Source organism: Spinacia oleracea, chromosome 4, assembly GCF_020520425.1.
Source record: "Spinacia oleracea cultivar Varoflay chromosome 4, BTI_SOV_V1, whole genome shotgun sequence".
NCBI classification, from domain to species: Eukaryota; Viridiplantae; Streptophyta; class Magnoliopsida; order Caryophyllales; family Amaranthaceae; genus Spinacia; species Spinacia oleracea.
This window is the reverse complement of record NC_079490.1, coordinates 181309093-181327110: the sequence shown is the minus strand read 5'-3', so window position 1 is coordinate 181327110 and position 18018 is coordinate 181309093. Positions and strand designations below refer to the sequence as shown.

General features: G+C 36.4%; 1 protein-coding gene across 1 annotated transcript; it reads left to right on the top strand.

Moving 5' to 3' along the window:
- Nucleotides 1-329: 329 nt before the first annotated feature.
- On the top strand, nt 330-16606 carry LOC110799305 (uncharacterized). The gene is made up of 11 exons (XM_022004541.2): nt 330-488; nt 918-983; nt 1103-1170; nt 3996-4029; nt 4190-4259; nt 5238-5295; nt 5821-5949; nt 8689-8780; nt 11300-11390; nt 14719-14797; nt 16118-16606. The coding sequence occupies exons 1-11, from the start codon at nt 482-484 to the stop codon at nt 16162-16164; spliced, it is 741 nt and encodes a 246-aa protein (XP_021860233.2). The 5' UTR covers nt 330-481; the 3' UTR covers nt 16165-16606.
- The last annotated feature ends 1412 nt before the right edge of the window (nt 16607-18018 follow it).

The following is an 18018-nucleotide window of genomic DNA, read 5'->3' as shown; positions in this document are numbered from 1 at the left end:
CAAAATAAAGCCACACGTGCAAGTCAATGGCTGGAAAAGCTCAGTCAATGCCGGAAACTTCTATTTGGTTGTCTTTCGCAAAAAAAAAATTACAATAAGGTGTGTTTTCACAAAAAAAGTTACATTAAGATGTGTGTGTTTTCACAATTTTTTTTATATAAAGTTATTTCTCGCAAAATTTGAGTTATAAAAGGTCATTTTTGACAAATTTACCTTTTTATTTATTTATTGGAGTAACAATATGTTCTTTTGATGCAGCCGATATACCTTTTACCAATTGCCACGTTCCTAGTCTAGATATAAAACTATCCTTTTTTTATTTTTTTATATTTTTTTATTTTAATACAATTTATTCATCACACTCTTTCAATGTCTGTTCACTTCTCTCTCTCATAAGCTCCTTCCTTAGGTTTTTCTTCGAGTTTTTGGTTTGCAACTCCAGAACAACAGAGCGTGTGCGAGACCAATTCTGTGAACAGCCATGACTGGTAAAATTTTCTGGATTCTGCTCTTTATTTTCCTCTCTAATTTTGATCTTATGATATAAATGATTGAAGATTCGAATATTTTCTAATTGTTACTTCAATTCTCAGCAGCTTTAATTCTTAACTAGAGGGCCTAATTTGTTGATTGCACATATTTGATGAAATTAATTAGATGATTATTGCATAAGCTGCTGCTAAAAATTTATTTAAATGGGCAAGAAAGCCAGTTTAATTTGCATATAAATGTTGGTAATCTTACTTCCTTGAAGTTCAAAATCAAATGGGTCACTCGGAAATATTTGAATTTGCGATTTTCAGCCTGGATATGAAATACTTCGTATTAGTTTCTGAGAGATTATTGATTGTGTTTTGGAAATTAGATAACTCATGTGTTACTTGGAGGTTAATGGCATCACCTTTTTGGGGTTGTAGACTATATACAGGAGCAGGAAATGGAAATTGAAGCACTAGAAGCTATCCTTATGGATGAATTTAAAGGTCTGTGCTTTTGATGCCACTTTTTTCCGGATTTTGGGTTTCTACGTACGATTGTGCCGAGGCAATTTTCTTTTTTGTTGTACCTGTCAGTGTTTTGATTGTGTTTATGTTTGATGCAGAAATTCATTCTGGGGAGAGTGGACTTAACACTTCCAATAAATGTTATTGTATCACAATAACTCCACAGGTATTTGAATATGTTAATTTATTTTATTATTTTATGTTTTATATTGACTTGGGTTGAAGCTTTAGTTGGCTTGATGTGTATGCCGTACTGTTCAATGTTATTAAGGGTGCGAGATGGTGGTATTTTTGTTCTGTGTATAACTTCTTCCCCTTGGCGTTTCTTGAAATGTGCTAAGGGAAGACAAAGCAAATAATGGGTTCCTTCAATCTATTGTCTGTTGATTTATAATAAAGTTCAAACTCTAAGCTAGACATAATTCCTGTTATTTTTTCCGTTAATTTTGTTCCAGGGTGGGGCAAGTAATTCAAGAAAATATAGTTTTCTTCTTTTGAGAAGTTTAGGATTCCTTTCCTTTAGTTTTGAATGAGGGTGTACTAACTTTGTAGGTATTCAAGTGGGGGTAGTTATGTAGTACGGGTCTCTTTCTCTAAGGCTTAAGAAGGGGAGATTTCAAACACAAAACCATTAAGTACGAAGAATAGTAGTGAACGATATAAAAGTACACGAGACATGGGCTGGACTTGGGATGTTGATAAGAGGTGACTCAGTGTGGATACAAGATATGTGTTGGACTTAGGATAGGCAAAATGTACACGAATCTTCCTTGACCTTTGTTTCGGCAATCTGTGAACTACGGTAAAAAAAAAATCAACTTGATTTGGAAAACTCATAAGTGTTTTCCAGATTAAACGAACGCAAGATTTGAACGGAGCCTCATTTTGCAAGGAAATAGAATGAAACTCTAAGGCTTGTCTTGTTGAAGAGAGATGTCCCCTTTGTAGTAGCGTTACTGTTGGTGAGTGGTTGACGATTTGTTAGTGAATAAAGATGTCTTTGTGCGTAAGTTATGCTTTATCCATGCGTCCAGTACTTTCTTTACGTTCTTAATACTCTGGATTCTCAATTATTTGGCCCTCAAAGAAGTTATTGTTCCACCCCCAAGAATGAGACCCTGAGTAACTTAAATGCCAGACATCAGTGCGTTTGCAGTGCAGTGCATCACACAATTGAAAAATCATCTTGACTGCATATGCTAAAAGCATCTTATCCTTTGGCCAATTGATTTCTTTTTTCCCAAGAGCACCGTGTTCTTTATTAAGTCCCCAAAGCCATTCCATTTTAATTGCTTTGTTTATTAGACAAAGAGTTAAAAGAGCTCATACCTCTTCAGGGTGAAAACCCTCACTCAGATTCGTCCAAGGATTACCTTATCACTCTTGTTATTAGCCCCCCTCCTAAAAAACTCTCAGCCATTTCCAGCTTGTTTGTAACAACGTCAGTCTACCTCCTTTGAAGTGAAGCTGAAATTTCCTCTCCAAGGCGACTTCTCAATGACAGGGTGGGGTCCACTATTATTTTTTCGGTTTGGAGTTCACTGGGAAGTGATTCAAGTAATAAGAAGAGCCCACATTATAGCTGTTCTACAGCCCTGGAGTTTATCGTGGAAGTATGAACGAGTATGCTGATTATTTCCTCACTTTGATATGTTTGATGTATGGATCTTTTACCTCCAAGAGTACCTACTGAGAGTTACAACTACTATTTTGGCGTTTAGTGGTGAATTAGTGATGCATTTGATGACTTGGCGTTTGATAGTTTTATTGTCATTTTCGTGGGTGTCCACAGCTTTGTAGATATGTTGAAAGAGACCCCTTTTGGAAAAATTCCGTATATTTGTTCAGTTTTTTGATAGAGTTATTAAGGGAAAAGGAAGAACCCAAGCTAAGCAATTTTTCATTACTTCATTTAGTCCTTGTAAGATTGAATTTTATTTATCCCAGCTATTCTGGCACGTGTGTTGCCTAGGATATAAAGGGTATGGTGACTTAATGTACGCCTAACCTCTGGCTTATAAATTATGTTGGTGACTAAACACGAAGGTTGAACTTGTTTCAGTACTCAACCCAACACCTTATTGCACGAACTGAGGCAAATCAGGAAACTAATCCCAAGTTTTAAGCATGATATTCAAAGGTTGAGCATGTAGGTTGTTGCTTCTTCACTGTAATTGGAGGAGCGCAGTACTTTGGTTTTAGATGATAGCTATACTAATTTATTACTTATTCGTATTTGTATATTTTAATTCGTATATTGCTTAGAGATTTGGCCTTTGCGGCACAAGCATAAAATTCAATTACTCAACCTTGGATTGGAAGAGAACACTTGGTGTTAGTCCTGGACATACTTATTTTAGAAGGTTAAAGGGTGGTTCTTGTTAGCATTTTAGTTTTATAAGAGTAGTACTTAGGGAAATTAAATGGCAAGCAGTCACATTCATCTTCGACAACAAGTTTCGATATGACTCCTTTACTATATCTCCGAACAAGCAACTTCCATTAGTGTTTCCATTTGCAAAAATATAAGTGAACAAAAAATATTAAGCCATAATTTTAGAATGAATTGAATGGTGGCATGTCAAAGTCCGGGATGTTAATCGTAAATAATTCCTTTCCTAAGCCCCAGTTTCTCTCTCTCTCTCTCTCTCTCTCTCTCTCTCTCTCTCTTAATTCGCAAGCCCTAGTGATCCAACTGTCCAAGCCCATCTTTCCTTTCCTTTCCTTTCCTTTCCTTTCCTTTCCTTTCCTTTCCTTTCCTTTCTGTATCACTTTTGTCGGTAGTAATGCAGTTACTTACCTAATATTGCTAATCCTCAAGCAGTTAACACCACTGGGACACTGATCTTAAATATTTGAGCATTTGCTACGTGGGTGGCCTTGTCGTCGATTTCTCAGTTGATTTGGCTGTACATTTTGCCTAATTGAGTAATTTCATGTCTAGAATTGTCACTTACTCATAGTCACTTCAACTAATTTTGTACTCTACAGGACGACGATGAAGATGAATCGCCGTCAATGCCAGGTAAATTATCTAATCTCTTCTACTTTTCGAGAAAACTGAGATGTCTTTTCTTCAATTGGATCCATTCTTTGACCATGGATAAATTCTGTCAACTGTCTTTGTTTGATTTACTTACATTCATTACGCTGAAAGTTAAGCTGTGTTGAAACTCCTTTTGCAGTTGAACTAGCATTGATTTTCTCGCACACAGAAAAATATCCGGATGAACCTCCGCTGCTTAATGTCAGAAGGTCAGATCTGTAACTTCACTGTGCAGTGTAAATAAGTAATTGTGTATTTTTTTAAACATTGAGAAGCTAATATATCAATTAGTCGTTACTGGGCTGGTTGGATCAATGGCTCCCTTCTCAAATATCTGTATACCCATCAGACTTCTAGCTTTAGACTGATAATAAGTAATAGCCCTCATTCTAGTTACCTCCGGCTCAAATACAGGCATAGCCAAATTTCTGAAACCGTTAAAAGTTTGAAATTCTGATGTATATTATGTGAATGATAGCTCTAATAATAAAGTTTGAATCAATTAATTGAAAACTGTTTCTATATCATTGAGGAAGCATGGTCAAGGATATGTGACTAATGACTATGTGTATAGTTTTCATCTCTGCTTGTTCGTCCTCTTTATAAAAACAGAAGAGGTAAATGGTTAAAGCCTGAAAGTAGTCGCAATTCTTTGTGGTGGTCCACAAAATAATACACTAAGTAACAAAACACAATTTCACTATCTCCCGAACTAGCCATATTTCCCTTCTAGAATAATTTTCTTTTGGATCTGTACATCTGTCAACTCTATCTTAGTGTTTCATAGCTTATTTGTTTCCGAGACAGGGTATCTACTTATCTCATTGTATAAGTGACTAAGTGTATATAGCATTCTTATGTTCTTATGCTCATTGGGTTCTTCCTAAAATTTCTGTCAGATTGGACTTCTATTTTTATGTTTCACAATTTCTTGTGGACTGGTTGTCTTCCATCTATATATCTGCTTTTGTTTATTTATCAAACATTTCCATCTTTATAGAAGAACACAACCGAAACTGCCTTTTGGGTCTCAAACAGGAAAATAGTATACTTCGTATATATTTATGACCTTACAATGGGCCATACGGTCAGTATGTGGTGTGAAACTGTGCTTATAGTTAGAATTGACTGTAATATACTTATTTACTTCAACTTCCAGCGGTCTAATACATGTTTGCAATTTGCAGTATACGGGGAATACCAACTGAAGATCTGAGAACTTTGAAGGAAAATCTCGAACAAGAGGTATGCTACTTTTCTGTTGACTATATTTTGAACATTAACCTCCCATGTTATGTTTCCTTTTCTTAACCGGTAAGGTTTGTCGTTCTATGTAAGTTACTGTGATACTGGTCAGCCTGTAGGATTTTGTTAAATAAGAGTATAAATCATAAATGTATAGAACATTAAGCCCCCAGGAAGCTGGAGCCTTTTCGCCAATATGGTTTGTGGTATGGTCCAGCTGATTGTAAGCAGAAGGCAACATATTACATATTCACTTGTATATGTGAAAACCGCTGACAATTTGACAGGGTTTTGGTACTTTCCTTTGCTTGATTTTCAAATACAGGAAGCACCAATCTAGTGTTTTAGAGTAAAACCAATGAGGGGCGTGGACGTTCATTGTTATCTGGACTGCTTTTCCTCTAGTAGATACTTTTTTGATATAATAATGTTTTTAATAATTTTATCTAAAAAAAGTTAATGTTATTATGAATCATATGAATTCTTTTCTTTAAGCACATTTCTTTACCTTTTGTTTTACTTCAGGCAACTGAGAACCTTGGGATGGCTATGCTGTATACACTAGTTGCATCTGCCAAAGATTGGCTGAGTGGAAGATTTGGTCAAGATGGTGTGGCTGATAGCGCTGCAGATGATGAAAAGGAAAAAGATGAAGTATGGGGTTATTTATTTATTTGTTGTTGTGATTTTAACTTCTTTAGCTGCTGTTGGATGTTGATTTTTAGTTGTTACTCTCTTAACTTTATCTTTAGACTTTTAATGCTTGATGTTGATTTAGTCCCCAATTCTTATCTTTAGACTTTTAATGCTGAGAATAATGGGAATTTAGTAATCGCAGGATACAGAAAAACTCCTGTCAGGACAGTTCTACCCCCTTTTCTTATTTGTCAAGGGTTTGCTATGAACAATAGCTGGGAAGAACTAAATGGAAGAAGATGAAAATTACGGGAAGGAGTAGATATTTTGATTAATCTGGAAAAAAACAGTAAATAGATAGGTACAACTGTACAAGTTTTGAGAGGCTTGTTCCCTCCCAAATACAAAGTACTAAAAGAAATTCTCCAGAACAGTTAACATGTTCTCTCTCTCTGATAGTATGGTCTCTAATTTTAGAGGATATAATCCTCTCTTTCTTTCTCTCTTCTAACTAACCCACTTGCTTTCTCTTTACGATAATTGTTAAACAATTATGCACTAGTTACTCTAACCCTCTCCATTAGGTTAGTTCGTTGCAGGGTTTGTAGGGAGTGTTAATAGCAATTTGGAGTATTTTGTCAGCAGAATTGTCCGTGGCACTTTATAGAACACACTGATGGAGGTCCTTTATGGCTTTATGTCTGATGTTTGGTAACTAAATATAGAATTAATAAAGATCTATTCAATATACTTACCTTTAAATGTTGAAGTTGGCTGCCATTATTTGTTTTATGAAGAAACTGATTTTCATCACTCAGCAAGTCAGCATCCTAAACAGTAAGTTCTGGTGGAGGAACACGGAAGTACTGACCCAAAAGTTTCTTTTTATCCTAGTTTCAGACTTGTCACTGTAAACTGCAATGTGCTCATAAAGTTCCAGCATCTGAAGCCTCTCCATCACTGTGACATTTATCTTATAAGAATTGCTTGAAATGGTAGAAACTTAATTTCCCTGTTCTCTCCTCCCCCCCCCCCCCACCCAAAAAAAAGTACATCCAAATTAGACGCTTTTCCTGATTTCACAAGCCTTTCTTCTAAGTGGATGTGGATGTTAGAAATAAAGCTGGAAAGGGGCCGCTCGGTGGCACCGGGCGGTGGTGCCCGACTGGGCGCGAGTACAAAGAAGAAACTGGGAAGTTTCTGTCTCACTCGCGCCCGACCGGGCGAATTTGTGAAGTTTATTGAGTTTCGGGCTCGCCCGGTCTGATCGGGCGAAGGCCAAAAGTCTCTTTTTTCCGGTTTTGCTTTGCTTCCTTTGGATTGTTTTTGTAACAACCCTTTTGATGATGGTTTAAGTGACTTTATTATTCTAATAATGTTGAGTTAGTTGGTTGGTGTTCCTCTTGATGAAGAAGGTTATTGAACTCTTCATAATCATACTTAAGTCTATTCATGATGGTCATTGGATTCCTTTGAGTCTCTTGGCTTCCTTGGGTTGTTTTGATTCCTCCACGGCTCCACTAAATCATATGTAACCTCTCCTTTACTGATTTTGATGAGCGGTTTTTTGTGGTTATTCTCCATATTTATGGAGATAATTAATCTCTCATTATTATGAGTCTTTTTTTTACTCTTGATTGTCATTGATCAACTTGAGATCTTTGGACTTCTTTTGGTGGTAGGTTTTCCCAAAAACCTTCATAGCTTCCTTTACTTCTTGATTGAAATACTATATATACTCTTCCATTTTGGAAAACCAACATGAGAAATATATACACTTCAATTCTTGATTATCTATTTTTCTCCTTTTCTTCCTCTCTTTTTTGGCATAAGTTTATGTGGCTGCATCTCATCACCCAAAAATGCCTTTGTGTGTTTAGAGTTGTGTAAACCTTAGGGATCGAATCGGTGAATTGTGCACCCCGGTTGCACCGAATCTCGTTTTCAAGGCAGTGGTTTGGTTACGACGGCGCAACGATTTCCTAAACTCGTTCTTATTCTTATTCTAGTATTTTGCCTCGAAAACCCAACATTTACAATAGTGGAGTCCTAACGTTAGAGCAGGATAGGTTGTGTTTTTAGCTCAGAGTTTATGTTTGAAAACTAGCAAGATTTCTAATGTTATGTGAAATTAGGATGTTTTAAGCAATGAAATGTTCCTACTTAGAAAATTAAAGCCTATGAGAGATAAAGTATTAGAGCAAGATAATCCATTAATGCCGTCTTTGTTTTGGGGTAAAATTGAGCAAATCTTTAATGCCGTCTCAGATTGATGGAGCAAGTTGAATCAAGGCATCAGTGGATTTCTTACCTATCTGGGGAACTTTTTTTCTTGAGGTTTTATCAAAATGTTCACGTTGAGATCTGCAGAAATTTTATGCCAAATTGCTTTATTATTTTTATGTATTACATTGCTCATGTACCTGGGGAAAATGTCCAATTGGTCGTAACGGAATCTATTGGAAGTTCATGTCAAATACTCTATTACTCACATGGCTTTATTATATTATTTTAAGCCTTTTTTATTATATTATTTCAAGGCTTTAGTATCTCCCTGTTTCTTTCCGCATCACTCTTTTTTCATAGGGTTTTCAAAACTGCGTTAGATGAAATTTCAGAAATGTTTGTTTTAAAAAGGGCTGGTCCGTCGACCCTTTATGTTTGTAGTTTGTTCGGTAATGTGGTATCCTTTAATTTATAATTTTCTGTTGTATATGCTTGCGCCTGTTGATAGACATCTTTGAATCTTGTTATTAGGTTATAGTACCTCATGGAGAACCCGTTACTGTTGAAACTTTCCTGGCATGGAGAGAAAGATTTGAAGCAGAGATCGCACTAGAACGAGCCAAGTAAGTTCTTATTGGGTAGCATGTTCAGCATTTCCCTTATTAATTTGCCTCATTTAACATGAACAACCTTTTATTTTGGGACTGTGAATGTATATCCCAGGCTATTCTCGAAATATCCCCTCTCTGTCTTCCCCCTTTCCTCTTCTTCTGAGACCTTTTCTTTGAATCAACGGGCCTTCTTAGCTCTCTACAGTTCAGATGTTCGGTTTGACTTTTGAAGATCTTAGAAAGGGAGGTTGTGGCTTGTGCTAAGGTTCAGGAGAGGGGGTGTTCGCAATGTCAGTGGTTGGTATTGTTGATGGGAAGTGGGTGTGCGAGGCTCTTCGTTTTTGTATACTGGGTTGCCTCAATACGTTGAGAAGCAGAGTTTTGGAAGATTTTTTTTGTTGTGTCAAGATTAATACATATTTCAATGGCAGGTTTTGGGGATTGGATTTTGGACAAGAGGTAAGTCAGGTTAGTCAGCCGTGATTTTTGTTCGAGGGATAGTGCATGGTGAGGATAGTGCTTGGTGAGGTAGTGGTCAAGTGTCAAGGCGTGATTGGTTAATGGGGGTAGGTAGCTAATGGATTTTCCAGGATTTAGGTGGTTTGGGTTTGGGACTTCGGGTAGAATGGCTGGAAGATTGGCAAGGGTTGTTGAGTTATGAACATTTTGAACAATGGCTACGGATTTAGAAGCCCATGAGACCCTCATGCAGGAGTGATTGTGGTGGCATGGCGGTCGAGCATGCTGTGGTGCATGGTGCATCAGATGGTTGGCTCATATGGCGTGTGACGATTATATACATTTGGATTGTACGGAGGTGAGCACATGTGGACATGTGGTGCACGAACCCTTATTTCTGATCAATTGTTAGTGCTTGATGTTATGCAGTAGAAAATGTCAGTGAAATATGCAATTCATGGACTATGTAGCAAGTGGTAGTTTTAATCCTGGGTTCTTTTAGTTTGAAACTTCAAAACAACTTGATACTATATCTCAGGAAGGCGTTGAACAAGGATGTAAAGTGGTGCGACTCCATGTATCTTTCTGCTAATAACAAGAATATGGAAGTAGAACCGCATTATGTTAATCTTCAAATTGAGGCTTCCTGCTTCCCCTATCAAGGGCTCAAGTTCTAAGGTGATGCTAAGTGAGGTCGGAGGGGAGAATCATGTTAGTATTTAGTTTGTTCTAGCAGGTCTGGAAATTCTTTACTGAATAGAAATGTGAGAGTTCCTTTGCTGAGGTTGAGAGGAGGACTAAATTGAAGCAGGTGTTTCTGACAATTATGACAATGATTTTTAAGGGACTGATTCCAGCTAAGTGATGATGTCCTTCTATTGGAGGATTTAAGAGGATCTCATCTCTCTGAAATTCAATCAAGAAAAGGATGCTTGATTTTTTTAGTGAGGCGCAGGATGCTTCTCAGTTGACACCTGGGGGTTATATTTGAAATTTACTGTTCCGGAAGAAACTGTTGTTGCAGTGATAATCTCACAGGATCAGTATGATAAGGTAGCCAGGTAGGCAGTAGTTTATCATCCAGTGGGTAATCATATTATAATCGATGCCGCTAGGGGTCTATGATCGTGTGCAAAATATCCTTAGAATATGGATATGTGCCTTGTGCAACCAATGATTGCAGATTCATGATCCATGTTCAGGTATGATCAAGGGAGAAATTGGGAATAGAAAGTTAGAATATTTGAAAGTCGGGTAATAATTACAGGGGCGTGGTCTTAAGGGATGCTTCCTTAATTAGGTCTTGAAATTTGATGTTTATGTTTTGCGGACAACTTGTTCTTTTTCTTGTTATATGTTTTTAATTTAAAAATTCTTCCCACTTTCTCAGTAACTTATTCGAGAATTGAACGCTGTATAAAGCAGCATGTTTTACAAAGTCATTTGTCTTCCCTTTCTCATAAACCATTAAAGTCTTGTTGATTCTTGAGTTACGATAATTAAAAGATGTATCTTTGAGTACAGTACAACTTTCTTTGGCTTAGCTGTTCTACATGCATCTGTTTCAGTTGTTGTGTCTGCTCTTGTTCCATTTTATGCTTTCTTTTAAGTCTAGATGCTAGTGAAACCCTGCATGTGAAGGGCACACTTTCTTATCTAGTGAACTCCAGGTGATAGAAAGGGACTTATTCGCATCAGGCACTTCTGTATAATCGGAGCTAAGTACTCATTTGGTATACCATGTCATTTCCCTCAATAGATTAGGTCATGAGTGATTCTTCTGTCTAACAGTAATGTTGTTCGTCTGGCTTCCCGTTATGCTGACTTGCTAAGTGTGCCTTTGAGTTTAGGTTTGTTGATCTTGTATTCTTGTCCCAGACCTCCTCTTATAACCCTCAACCCCTGCCAAAATGGTAATATATTTCCATATTACTAGAAAAAAAGTGACATATTTCATACAGATATTATTAAAAGATTTTTGATGATTTAACACTGAATCTGATGTCAATGATTCCTTCTGTTTCTTTTTCAGCTTTTGCTCCCAAGACTAATTGATTTTCTTTTACTTTAAGATTAATGCCAGATTCTGCACTTACAACAACCAAGGAAAAGAGGCTCAGTGGAAGGCAGTGGTTTGAAAGTGGACGAGCAGTTGCTGCAGCGGTATCCATTTCCTCCATTACCTGCCTGACTATTTATCTATCTGTGTTTTCCCCCCCTTTTCTCCATAGGCTACTACTCAAATTATTTTGTTATTACAATTTTGCGACGTATAAGAAGAGAAATGTGATGTTCCCTCCGTTCCCTTTCAGTTCTTCCATGTTAAAGTAGGAACAAACAGTCAAAAACCAAAGAAATCAGGGAGTTACTGGAAAGTGGGTCCCTCCTTTTGACTTTTTGGGTAGGAAAGAGAAAGTTGTTTAGAGAATAGAGACATGACTCACATGAGTATTGTTTAATAGATTAAGTAGACCCATGGGGTGAGGTAAGGGAGGGTAAAAAAGAGATATTTCATTACCATGAGAGAAATGAAGTGTTACAGTCTTATAGAGAAGACCTCTACGGATTTAAAGAGGGAAGAACGCAAGGGAATGGAAGGAGTATCTGATATGGGCTTTTATGATTCAATGCCATAATATTGCCTCTGGTGACAATTTTGTTTTAGTAGGCAATTGCAAATTTAAGAGCGTGTGAAACAATGTTTTTTAGGATTATTTAAAGCGTCACGCTCTAATAGTGATTAAGGTTTATTTAAATGAGTATCTTTTGCATATGTGGTGAGATTTGGCTGACATTTCTGAAATTTAGGATCTTTTCATTTTATCTTCAACACTTGAGTTCAGATTAATTCAGGTAAGTTAAAATGGACTCCTTAAGTTCATTCCACAACTATAATTTTCAACAAGTTCAGATTAGTTCAGGTATACCTGTCAAAGTGGCCGGGTTAGATAGTTTCGAATTTTGGGGTTGGGTAAATTTTTTGTTCGGTCAAGTATAATTAACAAGGACCCATAATGTTTTGTTACGGGTCGGTTGGTTGGGTCAAGAGTGCTTTTCATCATTATCATTACCCCATTGGCTCAAAAAGGCTCCCGTAAGAAGTCAAGAGTGCTTTTACTGTTTCAAAATTTGGCAAGTTTTTCGTGTTAATCTAATACAAACGCATAAATGTAATGTTAAAATTGGTTAATTAATTTTGCTTAAACAAGGTCACTCAATGGAGTATATACATTGGATACGTATTCCTTAGGATGACTCATCACTCTTGCTTTTGGTCAAAACATGTTAGTTGGATTGCTGTGCTAGGTCATTTTCGGGTTCTGCTCCTAATTTCGTTTTCAAAACTCAGTATTATCATCAGGTCAGGTCAAATTTTATCTAGGTTTAGTTTTTTTTCGAGTAGCATTTTAGACAATCATTTATGGAATGGGAATTCTACCGCACGTTGGCTCATTTATGGAATGGGAATTCTACCGCGCGTTGGAATGGGTAGCATTTTAGGCAATCATTTTCGGGTGACTCATAAAATCAAAGCAGGTTGGTAAAATGGAAAAGTGCCACGGGGTTCCTATGTGATCCAGGCATGCCACAAAGATTGAAGGGAGAATTCTACCATACGGCAATTCGACCGGCGTTATACGACACGGAATGCCGGGCAGTGAAACATTGTCACGCGCATAAGATGAATGTGGCGGAGATGCGCATGTTACGTTGGATGTGTGGGCATACAAGAAAGGATCGTTTGAGGAATGAGATTATTAAGAAGAAAGTAGGGCTGTAGGGGTTGCACCAATTGAGTTTAAGATGATGGAAAATCTTTTAAAATGGTTTGACATGTAAGCAGAAGATCAAGTGATGCCCCAGCTAGGAGGCTAGAGGGGTGGCAAAGTGATAGAATTGCAAGGGGTAGGGGAAGACCTAAGAAAACTTGGAGGAAGGTGATTGAGCACGATATAAGCCTACTTGGGATTGAGGAGAATATGACGTTGGATAGGACACAATGGAGGGAGAGAATATACGTTAATGATTTCATTTGACTTATACGTTGAGTTATACAACTTCCATTTTGACTTATACGTTGATAACTTCATTTGACTTATACATCTTATATTTTGACTCTCTTACTTTACTTCTTTTTATGTATTTTTTATTATTTTTAATTTTTAAAATGCTATTTTGAAATGTGGTTATTTTACTTATATTTGTTTTTAACTTTATTTATTTTTATTATCCCTTATAATATATATATATATATATATATATATATATATATATATATATATCATTAATTCTACTTTCTTCTTCTTCCTTGTTTATTATTTTAACTTTCCGCTCCTTTCTGGTTTGATTTGGTCACAATGACGATCTCCTATGACGATTCATGTTAGCCGACCCCAAATCATTTTGGGACTAAGGCTTTGTTGTTGTTGTTGTTGTTGTTGTTGTATTTATGGAATGGGAATCTTTTAGTGGGATTTAAAGTGGTTCTTAAGATGAGGTAATTTGGCCATCTTAGTGTGTATACTTGATGATTACTTGTCTTGGATAAGTTTAAATTTTAAAAGTACAATAAAAACTGAACTGCCATTTTGAAACATGTGAACCTTTCCACTTTATCCAAATAAGAATTTTAGGAGCGACCGATATAAAGAAGTTATTTTAGAAGTTTGTAAAAATGAGGTCTCTTGATCTTGGCCTCTTAAGATGTTTATTTTGTTTTTTACTCTTAAATTACTTTTTTCCTTATCAAACAAATGATGAGCTTCCTAATGCCAATAGTATCGAGTGTTTTAATCCCGGGTAAAATAACAAATTTTAGTACTTCAATTAACAATTTTTAGTACTTCTGTCCTTGGTTATTTGAAATCTTAGTTAACCAACACTATAAGATGGGATCTTTTTTGTTTTTGACTGAGTATTTTATTATGGATAATAATACTTCGTCATTTCGGTCACACTTTCCTATATAATAAGATCTTTTAATACCAAGCGCATAAAGTTCTTTGCCTATATGTGATTTAGTAATTGTTTGAATGTCCTGTATATAAGTCGAGTTTAACTGCAAAAATAAAAAATGTTGAGTGTTTATCCCCAAAATGTATTTTATGTTTGAGATGATTTGGTGGAACAACGAGATGATAAGTTTGATTGTAACCTTTTTAAATGGAAGGTTGTCAACAACAAAATTTGATAGTTCATAGGCTGAATTATAGTTTTGATAGGCAGGTTAGTTATAAACTAGGTGTGGTGATGCGAATTTTAGATTCAGTGTAGATAGGATGAATTACTGACTAATTTTACATTTATGTTATTTTCAATTTGTGGTTAACAAGGTTGGCACATAATATAATCAGTTTTGAGCTACCCTCACCTCAGTTTAAACATACTGATGGCTTTGATCTGCCCACCTCCTCAGTATGGAAAAGAAAAAATGTACTGCCTTTGTAAGACTTGTATTTTCTGTAAATGTAACCATCTTATTGTTCTGCAGAGAGGTACATTGACAAGCAAGGAAGAATCTGAAGGAGAAGATGAAGAAGACATCGACTTAGATGATGATGACTTTGAAGGTGATACACTAAATTCAAAATACTGTTGCGTGTGTCAAACTCTTGCACCAGCCAGAACACCCCCCCCCCCCCCCCCTTACTTTCACGTAGAGTATTTAGTATTAGAATGACAACAGTTACCATTACCCCATTACCTGCCTTCCTGCATGGCACACATGCCTTGTTCACCCATAGCTGTACATGTCATTTAGGATAACTAAGGTTTACCACCTGTTTACTTATAAATTTATAACTATATTTGGGCACTTATTTAGTGATCTCATCATTACATTGAGGGAAAGTGATTGATGACAAAAAAAATACAGAGTGGCAAGTTGATATGACTGTATGAGGGGGAGGGGTAACTATGCAAATAAACTGTACCCACTCCATTACCTATGTAACTCTTTAAGTCTTACCCATTAACTGATACGGCAACATTTACCCCCTTCCTTAGTAGGCAGGTCCCTGTGTCCATTTGTATCGTCCTCATCTGAGTCCCTTCATTACTGATGTTTTTCTCCAAATCAGAGAGTGTCATCTTCTTGAAGCGTGAAAGAAACATCACTGAAATACTATGTTGTAAACGTTTTAATTTTGGTCAGCCATGTGAATGATGGATCCCTTGTAAGGAAGTGGAAGAGGGGGGGGGGGGGGGGGGGGGGAGGAGTAGGGATGGGGAATTTCCTTTTATATGGTCCAGTGAAGGCTTGAACTCAAGTCAGAGGCTTCCTAGCAAGTGGAATGAACCTTAGCATATTAGTAAGTGAGGGAAGGGGGAAGACGCCGGGATGGGGAAACCCGTTATATGTAGTCCAGTGGAGGTTTGAACTTGCTGCCCCGGGTCATTGTATGTAGTATGATATTAACATTTCAAATCAGTTGGAACTTGGAACTAAAATAGTTTGATGAGGAATAAAATTATAATTGATGATAGGTTATTAAAATAATTAGTAGGGCTTATGTTGTTTAGTTACTAATGGCCTTGATTCGTTGTAAGTTTTTCCATTAACTTGTAGATACGTGATAAATAAACAGTTGAAATGATATCGATCAGCTGGTAAATCCTATGCATTTCAAGCTGGAAGTTCTGTGTCTGAATCTTGGTAAAACACATTTCTGTATTGAGAAGGGGATCATTGGAGTTGAAGGACATGTGTGAATGTGTGATAGCATGTCTTATCATTGAGTTTTAACTGATGGGGACAGCCTCTAGTATCACTGTATCAAGAACGTAGTCGTTCTCCTCAGAATGGCACAAGTAAAAAAACAGACATTATCTGTGTTTCCTTTTTCTGGATTCAATGCTATATTGAGGGAAATATATTTGTGCATTGTCAGATGATGAAGAAGAAGACATGCTTGAGCATTATTTGGCTGAGAAATAAGATCCATCAAAGATTGCTCAATAGTTTTTGGGGTATAGAGCAATATCTTTGCTCCTTTTGGTCAACATACTAAGCCAGTCAGAGACTTATCGATGTTCTGTCTGCACACTGATCGTCTGAGGCATTTAGGAGGCTATTGCTGAGGTTTGCCATTTTTGTCATGTGGAACAGGAAGGCTATAATCAATTTCCATTTCGTTCATACAAGTACAATTTTCTCTACTTGTAAACCAGTAGTTCGTCTGTTGGCCTTCTGCCGATTTGTTTAACCCGTTATAGCGAGACACATTGTTTTTATTTTCAACACATTTTGTATCCAAGTATTTTTGCATTTAGTCTTTGGCATGAGCCTTCCTGCTTCTGAAAATGTACTGTCAAAAAGACAGCAGCTGAAAATTCAGGTAATCAGATTTCCCGAGTGGATGATGAATTGATAGCTTGTATTTTCCGTTGTATAGTGTTGATAACTATTCTAGCAATGAATTACTCCTGTAATATTTTTTTCCTATGCTGTTTTGGTTAGTAAGTTTACGGTTAAGAGAACATAATTCCATAATTTGTATCGTCGCAAGTACAGACTCCGTATTCAAGTCTGTTCAATTTTAAGATCAAATTTCACTAACGCCGAATGTTGGAAAAACTAGCCGGATATGGTATTAGTAGGTTTGAGTTGGATTTTAATTGAAGGGGTTTTAGGATGCGAAATTGCGAAGCACATATTTCTTCTACCTCTATGAATTGAAAACAATTTAAACGATCCATGATCTCTTTCAATAGCATTAGGGACTTCTTAATTAATTACTTGTAATTTTACTGCTTGTTTGTTTATTGGGATAGCGAGTAGAGATAAGGATTATAATCTCAATTCATTGAACGATTTCTCCAGGTATTGCTGAAAGCAAAATAAGTTCCCTATTAATTGAAATTTTAAAGATATCTGGTTGGAGTTAACATGAAGGTTACTTGTGATAGCAATAGAAGTTCAAGTTGAACTATATGAAGTCTCACTATCCCAATGTTATATTCATGAACTTTCAATCTTAGTGTCTTCTTTTTAGTTTTTTTATGAAATGATATCTATTAGTCGGGCCTCCAGTGTCCGATTGCTTAATAGAATATGTTCTTGGAAAGGAAACGGGCCCACGAGTTCAATTCACGGCTACGCTATGATTGATAGGCTTTTTAGGCCACCTGAGCTCGTTTAGGGCTCGAAAATTGCAGTTTAATTATTTTCGATTTTTGTTTTTAATTCCGTTTCGTATTAGGGTTTTGTGTTAACTATTTAAACACTTTAATTTCGTCATTAGAAATCAACTATTCTTTTGATAATAAAATTTTGAGAGTTTATCTCTTTTCTAGTGGATTTCGGAGTTTTTACAAGGTTTATCGCTTGTAAATCTATTCCTCCGTTCTAAAGATTAGCGCTTGCTTTTTTTTGATAATTCCGACTGCGTCACAAACGACCTGTTAACATATGGGTGCATGTATACGCTGAACTTCTTGAGCAAGATAAATGATAATATTTATCGTATAATGATTGCATTTTACGAAGCTACAATACAAAGAATGCTACTATTAGACATAACATGTTCACAAGATTCAAGCACATAGGCGAAGAAATAGCCTAGATTGTAACATGCTCGTGCTCACGTTTTTCAAATGCTATAGCAAAATTTCTTTGTTTTCTTTTTAATGTAATTTGTTCGCCAAACTTTTGAGTGTAAATTGGAATTATTTGGACAATTGAAATTTTTATTACTAATTTTGTTCATAGTACGTATCAGTAAAACCGGCTAACATTTTGCATAAAAAAATATGTTTTATGTTTTCGAACCCATAGTACACATTTCCTTGA